At 32.8% G+C, this 16,494-nt stretch overlaps 1 protein-coding gene across 1 annotated transcript in view; it reads right to left on the reverse strand.

Annotated features, from left to right (window-relative positions):
* STXBP3 (syntaxin binding protein 3) overlaps positions 1 to 16,494 on the reverse strand; it is a 50,889-nt gene that overhangs the window by 16,778 nt on the left and 17,617 nt on the right. Inside the window, exons 5-11 of the mRNA XM_065907646.1 lie at positions 14,786 to 14,864; positions 13,454 to 13,554; positions 10,073 to 10,227; positions 6,892 to 6,982; positions 5,722 to 5,846; positions 3,333 to 3,428; positions 3,136 to 3,193 (exon numbers count right to left, since the gene is read on the reverse strand). Of these exons, the coding sequence (XP_065763718.1) occupies positions 3,136 to 3,193; positions 3,333 to 3,428; positions 5,722 to 5,846; positions 6,892 to 6,982; positions 10,073 to 10,227; positions 13,454 to 13,554; positions 14,786 to 14,864 (705 nt within the window). The remainder of the gene's footprint in view (positions 1 to 3,135; positions 3,194 to 3,332; positions 3,429 to 5,721; positions 5,847 to 6,891; positions 6,983 to 10,072; positions 10,228 to 13,453; positions 13,555 to 14,785; positions 14,865 to 16,494) is intronic.

Raw genomic sequence — 16,494 nt, forward strand, 5'->3', positions numbered from 1 at the left:
CAGACAAGGTATTTAAAATAACATATTTATGTTAAAGAAACAGGGGAAAAGATAAACTATAAATGAACAAAAAGATGGAGTATATCAATAGAGAATCAGGCTTTACTAAAAAAAAAATTCAATGAATGTCCCAGAACTAAATACAATCTTTGAAATTAAAAACACAATCAGTGACATACATTATTGGTGAGACAGTAAAATGGCACAGCAAACTAGTAAGTTTGGAAGTTTTCTATATGATTAAATATACATTTACTATATGACCCAGCAATCCCACTCTTATTTAAACAAGTGAATGAAAATATCTGTTCACACGAAACCTGAACATTCATAGTGGCTTTATTTGTAATTGCCATCAACCTGGGGAAAAACCTAAATGTTCTACAGTTTGTGAATGGATAATATCCACAAAATATATTCACACAGCGGAATACTACTTGGCAATAAAAATGTCGAAGCTACTGCTATATGTCACGTGGATGAATGTCACGTGCAATAGATTAAATGAAAAAGCCATATTGTTGTTATTATGTTATTACATAAATGACACTTAGCTGTCATTCTGGAAAAGGCAAAACTATAAGAATAGAAAAAAGAATAGTTGTTCTAAGGTGGAGAGGTTGCCTACAAAGTGGCAGAATGCAATGGGGGATATTGATGGAACTGTCCTATATCTTGGTTGTGGTTATATGACAGTATACATTTGTTCTCACAGAATCATACACTATAAAAAGGGAACTTTACTTTCTAACTCAGTTTAAAAAAGCACTAGTCAAAATAAAGCAGGTATGGCTATATTAAAATCAGACAAAGAGTTTAAGGCAGGGAATATTGCAGATGAAAACTAAAATGACATTTTATACTGATAAAAGATAAATTCAATAGAAAGAAAACTATCTTAAATTTATAAAGAGTCTAATTAAACAAGGCTGCATCAGTTGACATAGCTTTGAGAGTTGACAAGAGTATTAAAAAAAACAGACTAATTCAGCCATACATTATACTGTTCCTGGTAACTGATATAAAAAACAGATAAAAAATTAGTAAAGAAATAGAACATTTGAATAACATGATGAACCAACTTGGCTTAATTAACATTCACAGAATTTGTATTCTTTTCAAGTACACATAGGTTATTTACCACAACAGATCATATGATAGGTCACAAGCCAAGACTGAACAAATTTCAAAGGACTAAACTAATACAGACTCCATTCTCTGACCACTGTATTAAATTACAACTCAGTAACAGTAAGATAAGTAGAAAACTCACAAACTCTTTGAAATTAAAAAAAAATTCCTATGTAACACATGAGTCAAAGAAGAAATTATAATAAGAGAAAATATTCTGAGCTAAATTGAAATAAAAATAGGTTATTCCAAAACTTGGGAAATGCAGCTACATAATATTTAGAAGGAAGTATCTAAATATATATAGGAGAGAAAAAAGTTGAAAACCAATGCTCTTAACATCCAACTCAAGAAGTTAGAAAAACAAGCCAAAGAAAATTGAAATCAGTTCAATATAAAACTAACATACAAAAGAAAAATCAGCAAAGCCAAAAGTTCGTTCTTTGAAATATTAATAATATATAAATAGGGGATGTTAATAGTAAAGAGGCTAAAACACAAATCAACAAAATTAGGATTAAATAGAACATAGCTACAGGTTCTATAGACACTGAGAAGATAAGAGGATAGTTGAAAATGTAGATATCCCAAATGCAATATCCCAAAAATGATATAAGAAAAACTTAAAATGTGAAGAGCTCTGTACCTATTAAAGACCTTATAATTAAAGAATTCCCCATAAAGAAAATTCAACGCCCAGACTGTTTCAGTTGTGAAGTCTTTCAAGCCATGATGGGACAAGTTACACAAACACTTCCAGAGAGTAATATGAGAGGGAAAGCATTACAATTTATTTTAGACCAATATAATTTTGTCACCAAAATTGCCTAGAACATTACCACAAGAATAAAAAGAATTATTGCTCATAAATCTAGAAGTAAATATTCTAAACAAAATATTAGCAAGCAGAATCCAATGATAAAGGAAAGGGATAAGGTATCATAACTTAGTAGAGCTAATTCCAAGAACGCATGGATGGTTTAATGTTAGAGAACAGTGAATGTAACTTATCACATTAACAGAATAAAAAAGGAAAAAATAATTTAATAGGTGCTGAAAAAGCATTTGATGAAATCTGACACCCACTGTTGATTTAAAAAACAAAACAAAAAAAACCTGCTGACAAATATGGAATAGAAGGGAACTTCTTAATCTGATAAAGGATGTATCTAAAATAACCTAAAACTATAATACCCAATGATGAAATATCAAACAAATTTCCCCCAAGGCTGGGAATGAGACAAGGATATCCTGTCACCAGTTCTATTCTATGTTTTACTGCTAGGAGGTATTAACTACCAAGAAAATTAGTGTAAAATGTATAAAGAGTCAAAAGGATAGGCTAAATTTTCTTTATTCATAGATATTATTATGCAACTTTTTGAAATAACAGAAATATCCTATATCTTGATTTAGGTGGTAGTTCCACATGGTGTGTGTTTACATGTGTTTGTGTATGAATACATATATATGTATGTAAAAAGTTATTTGGTATACACTTAAGATTTGTGCATTTTATTTAGGTAAATTATGAATGTGAAAAGTGGAAGTGTTAGTTGCTCAGTTGTGTCAGACACTGTGACCCCAAGGACTGTAGCCTGCCAGGCTCCTCTGTCCCCATGGGATTTCCCAGGCAAGACTACTGGAGTGGGTTGCCATTCCCTTCTCCAGAGGATCTTCCTGACCCAGGGATCAAACCTGGGTCTCCTGCACTGCAGGCCAATTCTTTATCACTGAGCCACCATACCTTACTATTAAAAACCCTAACATGAATACATTTATGCAATTGGCTAAATGGTCTTTTAAAAATAAACTTTAAATGTAGCAAGACAGATAAAATGTTGCTAAGTGTTGAGGCTGGGTAATGGGTACAAGAAAGTTTATTTTTTCTACTTTGTGTATGTTAGAAAGGTTTCAAATGGAAAGTTAAAAAGATAAAAAATTTTACACAAACTTTAAAATTCACCTATGTCATAACCTTGAAAGTTACAGTAACACTCTTACCTTTCCTTCTGTTGCTTTCTTTGTTGATGAAATTTCCTTCATAAGCTTGGGAATTTCCCTGTCAAATTATAAGAAATTATTTAAATTTCTAAAGTGTAATTCACAAAAACATCTTAAGATTAAAAAATGTACTATTAGTACTGTGTAATTAGTATCTTTTTAAAATATGGAACAAAAATTAAAACAGGTTCACATACTCTAATACAACTGCAATATGGCGATGTCGAATTTTGACCCAGAGGTCATCATCTTCTTCAAGGACTGCCTCCTTTTCCTTCCCATCTGTCTTATATCTACAAGTAAGAGAAGTATGAAACTTTTGGATTATTTTGCACCTGATAAAGTAAAAGAAAAATTTTTATAAGTAACAATTTTAAGACACAGCTCAAGAAACTAAAGACTTTAGGAGGATACTGAATACCTACTCAAAACTAAGGCACACTGCTATCCATACAACAAAAACCAAAGTGCTATGCCCACCATGACCTTTTTACTTTCAATGTTATTTTTTGCTGTGATTATTAGAGTTTTATCTCAGTATCTTAGAAACAAAAATTCAGTGTTCCACAGTCAACTTTAACAAGAGTGAATATATTAACAACTTGTATTCTAATTGCTCAAAACAATACTTTTGATGTACTAATAACCATCAACACAACTGTCAAACATCCCTTAAGAAATGTTACTCCCCAATGAAGTCTATTAAGTACTAAAGGTGTTTCAGAGTTGGTACAAAATTCACAAACATATATATTTATCTATTTCCATATTCTTTTTTAAATTAATTTTAAATAGAGAATAATTACAATATTGTGATGGTTTTTGCCATACATCAACATGAACTGGCCACAGGTATACATTTGTGCTCCCCATCCTGAATCCCCCTTCCACCTTCCTCCCCACCTTATTCTTCTGGGTTATCCCTGAGGACAGGCTTTGGGTGCCCTGCTTCATGCATTGACCTTGCACTTGTCATCTATTTATTTATTTATTTATTTTCCAAAAGCATTATTTTTTTTTCCATTTATTTTTATTCGTTGGAAGCTAATTACTTTACAATATTCCCTCCTTAACCCTATAGCCACATTTCCTTTAAAGAACTGGGAAAGGCAATGAGAAAAACTAATGCAGCCATTAAAAACTTTGACTGCTTTAATGAGTTCTACTGAACTGAGAGGTAATTAAAGAGGTTCAAGAAATCACTCAAAATGGATACTTAGAAATTTCTGCTCTGTATTATTTCCATTAAAAATCCTGATGGAGCACAATCCACAGGAAGTTCGTGCTTCCATCTAGTCTGATCCCTAGACTTTCCTGATTCATAAGAAAAGGAGTATCTCTGATCTTTTTTGTTTTTAAATAAGTCTCTCCACTACCCTTAAAAAATTAAATCTTGCTTTCCTTGCCAGCAAATCTAGGGAGATAAATATTTTAAGTACTAGGTTAGAAATGTCTGAAAGTTAATGTCAATAGACTGGAACCAAATCCTTTAGTGTCCATTATTTTAAGTCATTTCCAAATCTCTTGAGCAATGTTGGTTTAGAAACCTAAAGGATAAGAGAGGTAAATAACATCCTTTCTGAAAATTTGGAATAAACTGCTTACAACTACTTTTATACTAGAGAAATAGCTATGTTGCTCTGTCAGCTAACATTAATACAAATAACAAAGAAAAACTCAGAATTTGACTAGAATGCAAATAAAAACACAAGAGAAAATACAAAATTAGTTTAAACAATATTTGTTTCAAGAAAAAATACTAAATATAATTAGCACAAATTTTTGGATTTTTTAATCTATAAAAATTACTAAACATAAGATTTCAGAAAACTAATTTTCATTTTTATTACTTCAAAGCAGTAAATCTTGGCTGAAAAATGCCAATCTGGATTTTGAAATTATGATATCAAATAACATGCTATATATATGTGTATATACACTCAACTAACATGTTATATACATGAGTATGTATATACATAAATGATATACAAAGGTACAATAAAATGGTTCCTTAATAGAAAAATAATTTCATTTTTCATTTAACTATTTGATATTACTTTTAAAGTTAATATGCTTATATCAGAGTTAAATCAATAATAGGTACCAAACCGGTAAAACTGCTTCTCTTCTCAATAACCATCCCATATAGTTTTCTTGTATATAGTCTTCTAGTATTTTTAAATACATTATGGTGACAAGATGCACATTTACATACTTTTGGATGTCCAATTCAGAATAATCACATCCTAACCAATTTGAATATGTTTTCCACTTCAATAAACATAGTAGTGGGCCTGGTTTATTTACTGAAAAGTGCAATTCCAGCTATTTAAAATCTATTTTTGTTGCAGACATAGTTAAGGAAGCAAATATACCAAGAAAGCTTCAAAGCAGTTAAATTACCTATTAACTAACACAGTCAGGATATTTTAAATAGATTATGATTACAGGTGTAAAAGACAGATAAAGCCTTGAATAAAAAAGGTTCTGGGGGCTTTAGATTTCTGTTGCCTACATGAGTCATTAGATGCTAACATGCTATCCTGTTTGTACGTGCCCTATGTATTCCCTTCAAGTTATACTTGCTTGTATGTATCATTCTCAATCGGCAGTAGATCATACGCCATTGCCTGAAAGGTCAGTTCATGCACGACAGTGGACACAGGATCAAAGCCACGATCAATTATTATGAGCTGGGAATGAGTTTTACCCTGGAATAACAAGATAAAATTATCTTAAGAAACTTCCATTTCTTTTTGTGAATACATTTTTAGTATCTCAGAAAACAAAATCAGACTTATCCTAAGTTCTACCACATTCTTAAACATGAAGTTGTATTAAAAAAGAAAAATATGAGAGGCACAAGAGGGGAAGGAAATAAGACTACAAAACCAAAGCTTTCATAATTAGATTAACAGGCTTACTTAATAATATGATATTGTGAAAATTCTTTTAAAAAAATAACATTTGGCTTGCACTAAATCTATTTTCTTGGAATTCAGCTTCATAAACACTAAAACTTATCTAAGTTATGAAAGGAAGCTGTCACCTGAGCTCTTTATGTTACACATTGCACTAAACTAAGCTTTCTAGTCCTCTGATACCACCTCTGTCAGTCTACTCAGACTCCTCACTCTCCAACCCAAGCCCAAATGCTGGAATTCCCCAGGTTCCAATCTTAGTCTTTGATTATATTATCTTGATAAGATAGTAGTACCTGTCATTTATTAAACTCCTATATGTGCCCAACACATGCTAATCTATCTAATCCTCATACCAACCCACCAAACTACATATCATATGACCCATATTATATGAAAATACAACTCAGAGTAAATATGTCCAAGAACACAGAGTTGGAGATAAAAGGAAAAACTATGTTTATTAAATGTTTACTCAGCTGCAAGGATTACTCTAAAAACTTTTAATGTATTAATTCATTTAATCCTCTATATTATAAAATAGATATTCTCCTATTACCCCCATTTTATAGACAAAAAACTTAACATAACTTGCTAATTGATATATCTATGAATTAACTGGCAGAGCCAGGATCTGGACAAAGAACTTAATTCAAAACTGTTATCTTCCCCACTAAACCACATTGTCTATTAAGATTTCTACTACCATTTATATCAGTGATATCCAAATCAAAATTCTCAAATCAATACTGGAAAACAAATGAACAGTTTCCTTGGTTTATAAAGAAATAAGACAGACTTTATGCATAAACACTATTTGTCTTTTATATGTTACCTTTATTAGGCTCTTTTCATCAATCTTGTAGTAGTTTTCAAGCTTTTTTTCAACAAGCTGAGCAAGTTTACTGGCATTATCTAGAGGTTTACTAGAAATGGAAAAGATATTCAAACTATCTTTCTTTCAAGACACACTTTACATTATCAAGCTGAATTCTAAAATTAAACCATAAATTTATTAATTTAAAAGATTTTATAAGCATGGAGAAACTTAGATAATAATACTAAACAAATACACAGCTATATCAATTTGTTTTGATTTTATCAATGTAAACCTTATCATATGTGCTTCAGATTTTTTTCATATGAAGGAAATATAAATAAAACTATAATTTCTTTATTCCCCTCCCCAGTCTTCACCTCTACTCCTAGCCACCCCTGCCCCAAAGCAACTACTACCATAATTTGATGTATATTCTTCCTATCATTACAATTACACATATATTTACTGTTTTATATATATTTTAACAGTATATGTTTTTACTGTCATATATGTTTGAGATCTATGTTGACACACACATCAAAAAATATTTACTCATTTTAGTTCTATATAGTATTCCATCATATGATTATACTGGATTTACACATTCATTCCCTGAAGATGGACATTTAAGTCATTCTCAATTTTATACTATTGCAAACAACATGGAAACAAATATCTTTATACATAAATCTCCATGTAAATGTTTCTCTAGGTATACTATTTCTAAAAGTAGAATTGCAGGTCATATAGTATGTACATTTTCAACTTTTCTACCATATTACTCTCCAAATTACTTGACCAATTATCTCTCCCATTTCTATGAGATTTCCCTATATACTAATATTTAGTCAACTTTCCAATAAAGTTTTTGTATAAAATCATATATCACTATCTTCTAAAATGATAAAATCATACTCTAAATTGTAACTTTAAGACCAGTGACATTAGTGTAACTTCTGAATCTACAAAGAAAATGCTGGAAAAGACTCTTCAATTAGCACACCAACCTCAAAAATGGAGGAACTCTTTGTAAAGGCTTCAAAATGTTAAAGGACCTTTGGGTTTTATACTTCAAAAGTAAATAAAGCAGCAACTATACAGGATAATTATTATGCCTTAAAATATTTTCAAAAGGAAATAATTTCATGTTAGAATTACACTTGAAAAGTTCATAAGGCATAAAACAATACTTTGCAAAAGAATAGGATAGGGTTTTAAAAGCCTGGATTATTATTTAACTATCACAATAACTGGTAAGCTTATTAAATTATAAACTGGCTACAGTTATCCCTCAGGAGGGCTTCCCTGGTGGCTCAGTGGTAAAGAATCCATCTACAATGCAGGAGACCTGGGTTTGATCCCTGGATTGGGAAGATCCCTTGGAGAAGGAAATGGCAACCCACTCCAGTATTCTTGCCTAGAGAATCCCAAGAAGAGAGGAGCCTGGCAGGCTACCATCCACGGGGTTGGAAAAGTTGGACAAGACTTAGTGACTAAAGCACCACCAATATTACAGGTGATTGGTTCCAGGACCTCACTCAGATATTAAAATCCATTGATGCTCAAGTCTCGTATATAAAATGGTACAGAATTTGCATATAACCCATGCACATACCCCATATACTTAAAAATCATCTCTAGATTACTTACAACATTAATATAATGTAATGCTATGTAAATAGTCATAAATACTATGCAAATGCTATGTAAATAGTTGTCTGCATGTAGCAAATTCAAGTTTTGCTTTTAGGGACTTCCTGGAATTTCTTTTTTTTTACATTTTCAATCCACAACTAGTTGAATTTGAGGATGCCAAACTTATGGATACAGGATAGTGGACTATATTATGTATTCATTTCCCTGAACATAGCCAAACACCAAGAGCAGAAGCTTGAACAGAGACTGAACTCTAGCAAAAGATAAACCACTTAGTTCAGAATGTAATTAGCACAGCATCTATAAGAAAAAGAATGTTTCTAACACTCACGGTATGAGTAAAGAGCTTGTTTGGTCACATCTGAATTAAGGAGACTTACAATATTTCTTTTAAGTAATTAAGAAAACTTTTTAAATGGTTAAGGATAATGAAACTTAAATATAAAGCAATACGTGAATTTGAAGTTGAACAATTACGCCAACTACCTTGACAAATGTCAGTGTTTAAAGAACCTTTTAAAACAGAGAAGTTATATTACTTATTATTAGCAGTAACAGTAGTACAGTGTATTTACGTCTACCCTTTCATTAGTGCCATGCACTATTTTGAGTGCTTTATAGATATTAACTCATTTAATGCTAAAAACAACTTTATGAGATGATTACTATTATTTTTCCCATTTCATATACAAAGAAATTGAGGGCAGAAGAATCACACAGCCAGTAAACAGCAGAGATTAAAATCCAAGCTGTTTGGCTATACAGAACAACATGAAAGTCTAAGAACATAATATTGAGCAAAGCCAGAAATAAAAAATGCCATGACCCCATATATATACCAAGTTCAAGTTCAATAACAGGCAAAACTGAAATACATGTTAGAAGTCAGAATAACAGTTACTTCTGAGGAGGAGGCAGTGGGTGACGACTGGAAGGGATCATAAGTGGGGCCTCTGAGACGCTGTTAGTATTGTCTCTTGACCTGGGTGAAGTTAGATGTCTATGTTCACTTTGGAATGATTTATCAAGCCACAGAAATTTAATTTATGCACTTTATAGTAAACTTCATTTTTAATAATGAGCAAATAAATACAGGTACGTAGTACTAAAGTCAAACTTTAACTTTTAAAAAACCCCCCAAATCTATTTAAAATGGCCACTGGAATTAGATACCATAGATATTTAGACACTATGACCAGTATCCAGATACTATGACTATTTCAATTTAGTGGAAATTTAATGAAACATTAAATGTAAGGCAATATTCCCCACAGGACAACAAAGACATTCTTCTAAGCATTCCTTAAACTCATGAAAAATATTCATGTAAATTATACTAAATTTAAGGTCTGAAATTCAGTAACAGAGGCAATGTTACTCTGAAATTTAAGCCTTAAACTTTAAATCTCCTATATACACAGCATAATGTTATAAAGAAAATAAATTCTGCAAACCAACACACAAAAACACAGAGACATTACCTCTATATCAAAGAGCAAACAGACATCATAACATATAATGACATCATTGAGTGCCTTACCTTTTATATCTTACTCCAGGATTTTCATCCAGGGTAGCACATACTGTAACTATCTGCTCAGCCATTGCTTCCATGATGGTATCTTTTCCATTTGCATTACTTGGGTCTGGACTGTAACAGTAATAGAATGCATCTGGTACATCAAGAGTATATACCTAAGTTAGGCCAAAAAAGTCACACTGTCAATTTAGAAATTTGATTAAAAATATGTATTAAGAAAAGCAGTTATTCCTTGGGACTCTACAAAATACTTGTACTAACCATGCTGTTTCCTGAAACAACTGTGTCTTTACCTTAATTAAATCTCATTTTCTCTGTCATCTTGATTTCATTCCTTTTCTCACTCTCCTTTCCTGCTTAATCTATCTCTCTCCTTCGGTTCTTGTTTTATATATAGATTGTACTGTTGGGTTTTCTCTACCTGTGCAGCAGATAAAGGGATCTGAGGTAGTCAAAGAAAAACAGAAACCTAATACTTGGCAAGAAGAAATAAAGCCAAAGTTGGTCTACATATCTGACATACTTTAAAATCTCAACCCATCAGAGAATAACCTAGAAATTTTCCAAAGTTAATATGTATCTTCAATTCCTTAACTTATACTCTTGATATTAAGAGTATAAATTTCTCTCCTTAAAGTAGAAAAACACTTCCCCAAAAAACACAGCATTGTGTAGACATAGTACTGGTCTTAGTATATATACAGTGAAATCTCACATTTTTCAACTAACAAAAGCATTTATCTACATGCAAAGAATTGGATTAGAGATTTACTATTGTGTAATTTGATGAATACAAAAGAAAAATCTCTCTAACTGGAGGTGAGAGTGTCACATTCAATTAATTTTGTTTTTAAACAACGATAGTAATCCCTCTTAGTCTAATGCATTGAGTATAAAAGTAGACATGTAATAAATAATATAGGCTAATAAATTATGGATAAACTTCCCTGCATTTCCTTTCACACAAAGTAATACATTTTTCTGAACATAACCTATCACTATTAGTAGGAGCCTGAACATGGACTGAGATTCAGCTAAAGCTAATGTGCTGTTTAGGTCTGTCCTGCTCAAAGTCTTAGCTGCCATAACTGCCAACAAGCACCCTACAGCTGGACTGTAGCTTTCTCACAGTATTCTACCCCACTGCAGTACAAAATATCTGTTCAAAAATTATTTATTGCCCTTCCTGACAGGGCCTCTCCTTATGGGAGTATACTTCCCACTCATGGATATCAGGCTATCTATGGTCATCGGAACGTGAACAGAAGTGACATGTGCCCACTTCCCTGCAGAAGCTTTACAAGCCATTGTACAGCTCCACCATTTCTCTTTTCTTTCTGCTATGTCCCGGAGAAGAGTTAACTCCACTCCTTCAGCTTACATCCCAGAATGAAGAGGATATAGAGCAAAGACCTAGTCAAACCACAGTGGACAATAACATGAATGAGAAATAAACTTTGTTGTTGTGAAACACAGATTTGGAGATTTGTTACCACATCTTAAGTTAATCTAAGTTATTATCTAATACTCCAATGAACCAAGTAGAGCTCTGGAGCTGGTTTTCTTTCTACACTCACATCTTCCCTTTCCTTCCCTCTCCTCCCCCTTCTTTCCATCACCACAATGTGTTCCTTTAGACTATTACTAAATGCTTTCTTCATCTCCATGATCCACAACCAGTACCTTAAATACAGGAATTTTCCATTACCCCCACTCACAACTTCCATTTACTTTTCTTGCTAAATTATAGCTAGCTTAGATCTATTTCTATCTAGACACAATCTAGCACCTTCTCCACTAACTATACCAGACTTTTTGTACTCCCTAAGGTTCACTGTAAACAAACTTTCTTATATTAATGCTTTCCACCTAATTGCCCTAATTTATATGTGATAGTATTAATTAAATCCTTTGAAAGGGAAAGAGTTTTCTCTAATCCCTTTGGTTCGGATTTAGGAGAAGTCAACCACTTTTCTCTCCATGCAACTTCTAAATATGTTTAATGTACAACTTCTCTTCTTTGGAAGACTATCATATCTGACTTTACCAATTTCTCTTCAACGATTTCCCAACTTCTACTTTTCCTTAAAGACTTTGGTACTCTTCTATATCTGCCCATTTCCTGCCATCATTCTTGATGGAACCTGGTGCCTCCTACAACTTGGTCCCAACCTACCTACAGACTTATATATCATACCAACCACCCTAATAATCCATAATCCTGTTGCTTTCTTGCACTTTTCTGCTTCTGTATCTCTGCACTCAGGCTATTCTCACTTTCTAGAGTATTAAACTAAACTTACATAATATATTAAAGGAAAAAAATCTTAAAGTAACCTTTGGAAAACAGTTTAATGTTAGGCAGATATCTAAAGATTTTATGATTTTGATTACTGCCTTCATCAAAAACAGCAATAGCATAAAAGAAAAATTCATTATCCAGGACCTTTTTATTTCTTAAAATATCAACCTTATGGTTCTAAGAAATAGTAAACTATTCCAATTCTACAAAATGTTAGAATCCAAACACAAAGAACAGACCTAAACAATACACTAGCTGTGTGATTAGGGCAAGTTACTTAACCACTTTGATTTCTCCATCTTTAAAATGGGGACAGAATTACCATCTATTCATAGAGCTACTGTGAAGATTACATGAATATATTTATGTAAAGTATTTAGGAAAGCATCTGACAGAGAAAGTTCTATGTGTTTGCAATTATTATTTTTATTAATTGAAGGCTCATTAACTATTCCAAAGGCAAATCAAATCTATGAGAATCCTTCATTTTATAAATTAAAATAAATGATAGCTTATATGATGTTGTGTAAAAAGTTTACTAAAGAATTTTGCTTTAATATCACAAATGGTTACAGAATATAAACATTTTTCTTTGGAGTTATTTAACAAAGATTATGCTCAAAATCTTTTGATTTCATAATCTAATAGGGTTGTACATCTTGACACACACAGGACTTAGGGATGTGAAATTTAAGTCCACTTTTACTATTAATGCCATATTCCAATTTAGTACTCATGTTCCTCCCTTCATCAGAGTAAATGCTTATTTGTGGATTGTTTAAAATTCACCAAATACACAACATACAAAGTATCGTTAGGATAAGTCTTTCTAGCAAATAAGTTCATAAAACTGCATTTTAAAATCGTTATTACAAGGGTCAAGCAAGGAGAATGGGCAGCTTGTGCTTAGAATAAAACTCCTTTTATTTTTAATTTTAGTTTATAATAATCCAAAATAAAAGGAGTTTTATTCTAAGCGTAAGCAGCCCATTCTCCTTGCTTGACCCTTGTAATAAGTCTTTCAATGCTCAAAAAAAAATTTTTTAATAAAAAGTTTAAAAAATAAAAGTAGAAAGTACCTGAGATTCAAGTGGAATGAAGGAAATATTTATTTCTTTACATCTTCTTACTGACTTGGAACAAGAAGCCTTAATTTTGTTAAAGAGATTGTCAGGGCAAACTGAGAGGAGGAAAAAAATCAAAGTATATAACTGCATTTAAATTTTCATTCTTTTGAATAAGTCATTCCAACATCCAAAAATATTTATTTTTATATACAATTACTGACTTTCACAAAGTAATTTACTATGAGGATAGAGATAATATGTAAATACTGCTTTTCACTTTATACAACAGATGAATTCTAGTAATGAGCACTGTAACAGAAATTCTATTTTCCCCATTCATATCCACCATAACCTAAGATGTATTTCCTTACAGAGATGGTAACAGCAAGCTAAAGCAAGCTAAAATTGTCAGGAAGGAAAATCAAGTCCAAACTAAGGACTTAATAAACTTTTGAAGGACTTTCAGAGCTTCTTAGGAATTTATACTTTTCTATATCTGCCACTAAGTGTAGCCACACCATACAAATTTTTCATCTTTCCTTGCATTATAGGGCCTTCTTCAATGTGAGGAAATTCTAAGCCTCCAAACTAGTAAGTTCTGTACCCTAGAGCTGTCTTCCCCTTGCCCCTGCCTTTAACCTAGCTGCTTATAGTTTCACTAAATCCAGGTTGGAGCATCAACCATGGGCTTCTATCTTTTAACATGATGTTTTTTAATTTCAAGATTCCTTAAATTAAACGAGGCTTCACACATTAAAGTTTATCAATTCCATAAACATGATTTCTGTGTAACAAGGTTATTTAAATGGCAAATACTTATGATATGGCATTTTCTAAAATGCAAACTGCTGCTAGGTATGAGATAAATAATAATTTACAGGAAAAATAATCTAGAAAGCTGCTTTTTATGTGAATGTACAGCACAGATAAAGAAATGTGATAGATTTTCTCCCTACTGTTAGCAAACAGATGGCAGTTTCTTCACTGCATCTCCCAAAGGGTCTTATAATATACTTTATTATACAGTCAAATCCCCAGTTGTAACTTTGATTTAAAGAATTCTCACTGTTACTGGAACGGAATTTGAAGGATAGCTCTCTCCATCAAACCCCTCTCCCCTGGATACCAGTAAAAATGACCATCTTTTGAAACTAGTTTGGAATGATTTAATTTTCTATCACCTCATCATGAATTAGGATAGAAATAATCTTACATCTTTAGATTCTTTCTAACCTAACTAGAACAAACAATAAATAGAAAGTCACTATTATTAAAATTAGCATAATAAATATTTCATAATTAGTAGGATTTGAAATGAAGCAGTAATTTTACAAAGCTACTTACAGTCAGTGAAGTAGATATATGCGGCTTTATATTTGTTCTCTGATTTACCTCCAAAATCACGTAAAAAACAGTCTACAGACTGAAAAAAGATTGGACGTTAATATACATTTTATCAACTACTAATTTAAAAGTGCTACTTTTGAAATAATTAATATTATTTTGATAACAAAGTAAAATCTTAAATGTCAAAAGTGTAACTTACAAACTGATTTTTTAAGATGCTATGTTATCTAGCCATTTATAAGGAGAAACATAATAAGTAGTATGGTAAGATGTATGAACAGAGAGTGCTCTTTTGGTGATGAGGAGACCTAAGAATGGTCAAGTGACTAAGAAGCTGAAGCAACATAGAAGACAAGATTACTGGAAGAAAATGAATATACTGGGAAGTATTACCTACACAGATAATGTATTACCTACATCGAGACTATTACTGGAGAAGACTGACAGTGAGCTAAGAGCTAAAATTGTCAAGAGGGATTAGAATGAAAGACTAAAAGGTTAGCAGACTGCAAAGAGTATCTGCCTCTTGGCTGGTAGTTTTCAAGATAGAACAGTCTGAAAACAATTTGTTTGTTTAAAAACAAACAATTTAATCTTCTCATCCATCTGTTCCTTTTTGTTTCCCTGCAACTCCTACAACCAGTATATTTCTGTTCAGTTAAGTTCAGTTGCTCAGTCGTGTCCGACTCTTTACGACCCCATGAATCACAGGACACCAGGCCTCCCTGTCCATCACCAACTCCCAGAGTTTACTCAAACTCATGTCAATCAAGACGGTGATGCCATCCAGTCATCTTATCCTCTGTCGTCCCCTTCTCCTCCGCCCCCAATCCCTCCCAGCATCAGGGTCTTTTCCAATGAGTCAACTTTTTGCGTGAGGTGGCCAAAGTATTGGGAGTTTCAGCTTCAACATCAGTCCTTCCAATGAATACCCAGAACTGATCTCCTTTACGATGGGCTGGCTGGATCTCCTTGCAGTCCAAGGGACTCTCTAGAGTCTTCTCCAACACCACGGTTCAAAAGCATCAATCCTTGGGCACTCTGCTTTCTTCACAGTACAACTCTCACAACCATACATGACCACTGGAAAAACCATAGCCTTGACTGGACGGATCTTTGTTGGCAAAGTAATGTCTCTGCTTTTTAATATGCTGTCTAGGTTGGCCATAACTTTCCTTCCAAGGAGTAAGCGTCTTTTAATTTCATGGCTGCAGTCACCATCTGCAGTGATTTTGGAGCCCAAAAAAATGAACTCTGACACTGTTTCCACTGTTTCCCATCTATTTCCCATGAAGTGATGGGACCAGATGCCATGATCTTAGTTTTCTGAATATTGAGCTTTAAGCCAACTTTTTCACTCTCCTCTTTCACTTCCATCAAAAGGCTTTTCAGTTCCTCTTCACTTTCTGCCATAAGGGTGGCAGAAAGGTTATTGATATTTCTCCCAGCAATCTTGATTCCAGCTTGTGCTTCATCCAGCCCAGTGTTTCTCATGATGTACTCTGCATATAAGTTAAATAAGCAGGGTGACAACATACAGCCTTGTCGTACTCCTTTTCCTATTTGGAACCAGTCTGTTGTTCCACATCCAGTTTTAGCTGTTACTTCCTGACCTCCATATAGGTTTCTAAAGAGGTGGGTCAGGTGGTCTGGTATTCCCATCTCTTTCAGAATTTTCCATAGTTCCTTATGATCCACACAGTCAA

Source organism: Muntiacus reevesi, chromosome 1 (genome assembly GCF_963930625.1).
Source record: "Muntiacus reevesi chromosome 1, mMunRee1.1, whole genome shotgun sequence".
Classification (NCBI taxonomy): domain Eukaryota; kingdom Metazoa; phylum Chordata; class Mammalia; order Artiodactyla; family Cervidae; genus Muntiacus; species Muntiacus reevesi.